The sequence below is a fragment of the Coffea arabica genome, chromosome 6e (assembly GCF_036785885.1).
Source record: "Coffea arabica cultivar ET-39 chromosome 6e, Coffea Arabica ET-39 HiFi, whole genome shotgun sequence".
Taxonomy (NCBI): Eukaryota; Viridiplantae; Streptophyta; class Magnoliopsida; order Gentianales; family Rubiaceae; genus Coffea; species Coffea arabica.
In genome coordinates, this window is record NC_092321.1 from 21,951,536 (window position 1) to 21,953,298 (window position 1,763).

The 1,763-nt window shown below is 45.5% G+C and overlaps 1 protein-coding gene across 1 annotated transcript; it reads right to left on the minus strand.

Annotated features, from left to right (window-relative positions):
- Positions 1-388: 388 nt before the first annotated feature.
- On the minus strand, positions 389-1,513 carry LOC113696580 (uncharacterized). Its single transcript, XM_027215975.2, has one exon. The coding sequence runs from the start codon at positions 1,511-1,513 to the stop codon at positions 389-391; it is 1,125 nt and encodes a 374-aa protein (XP_027071776.2).
- Between the last annotated feature and the right edge of the window lie 250 nt (positions 1,514-1,763).

Sequence of the window (1,763 nt, forward strand, 5' to 3'; positions counted from 1 at the left end):
TGCACGGTATAAGTCATCACTTAATTCTACATCTGGAGTTGCTCCCAACTCAAGATGTTTGGCTAATGCCACTGCCAGTGCATCGTCCCCATCCAATTCAAAAGTTTCCTGCACAAGAGGCTCAATAACACTTAAAGCAAAAACAGAGTTAGCCTCATCCGGGTATTTCATCGCATCAAAGATATTAAAATTTACAATTTTACCATCAAACTCCATCGACAAGGGTACCCTCATTTACATCTATTTTTGTCCTAATAGTGCTTAAAAATGACCTACCTAACAAAATAGGTGACGGATTTAGTGCCCTTTCATCCCCTATGTGTAGGACATTGAAATCTGCAGGAAAGACTAACTCATTGACCTGTACCAAAACATCTTCAACTAACCCTTAGGGATAAGCATTGGTAAGGTCTGCAAGTTGGATTATAATGCCTGTGCCTTTTAATGGGCCAAGATTAAGGGACGCATAGATAGTCTTAGGCATTACATTAATTGACGCCCCCAAATCCAACATCGCTTTCCTAATTGGGGTATCTCCTATTTTACATGGAATTGTGAACATACCTGGATCTCTACACTTGGGAGAGAGTTTTCTTTGGAGTATTGCCGACACATTTTCTCCCACCGCCACTCGTTCATCTCCTCTTAGCTTCCTCTTGTGAGTGCACAAGTCTTTCAAAAATTTGGCATACTTTGGTATCTGCTTGATTGCATCCAACAAGGGGATGTTGATATCCACTTTCCGGAACACATCCAAAAGCTCTTTTTCCTTCTTTACCTTCTTTGTCTTCTGTAACCTGCAAGGAAAATGAGATAAGTTAGATTTGATGGGAGGTGAAGGATTGAATGTTACCTTAGGGTCTTCGCAGATGCGCCCTTCCTCTTCGATCTCCTTTTCTATCTCCTCCTCACTTTTTCTTTTTGAATTTTTCACTTTAGGCCCTTCCAGTTCCTTGCCACTCCTCAGTGTCATGGCACTTACATTCTTGGGATTTACCTCGGGTTGCAATGGTAATTTCCCATAAACGTGGGACTCCAGGCGATTGATGGCAGTTGCCATTTGGCTCATTTGAGCCTTCATATCTTTCATGCCTGCTCTGGTGTCCTGCGGGAACTGAGTAGTGCTCATGGTTAAGGCTCTAGTTTCTTGCTGGAGTTGAGCCATATTTGTGGTCAATGATCTGGTCTCCTGCTGGAGTTGTTTAGTCTCTTGCTGGATCTGAGTAGTAGTCGTGGCCAGACTCTTGACAAAATTCTCCAAAGAACTTCCTGAGTTGGAAGATGAAGGTTGAGGCTTAGGTTGCCATGGTTGCTGGAACCCTGGTGAACGATTTGGGAGTGAATTCTGCGGCCTGTTCCCATAACTGAAATTGGAATGGTCTCTCCAACTGGGGTTGTACGTGTTAGAGTACGGGTCATACTGCCTACGGGACGCGGGCACGCCTCCGGTCATGTTCACTTGTTCCGCCCCATCCTCTTGCAAAAGGGGACATGTGTCCGTATAGTGGTCCATACTTGTACAGATTCCACAGACCTTCGCTCGCTACACGTTCCCCATGGCTAATTGCCTAACAAGCGACGTCAACTCTGACAGCTGCTGCTGAAGAGATGACGTCTCTACCTCGTTGACCCTACGGGTGGGGTTGTTCTCGCGGAAGCCAAATTGCTGGGAGTTCTCTGCCATGGCTTCGATAAGCTCCCACGCTTCCTTCGGTGTCTTGTTTGCCAGTGCTCCTCCACTCGCAGCGTCAATGATACTCCTA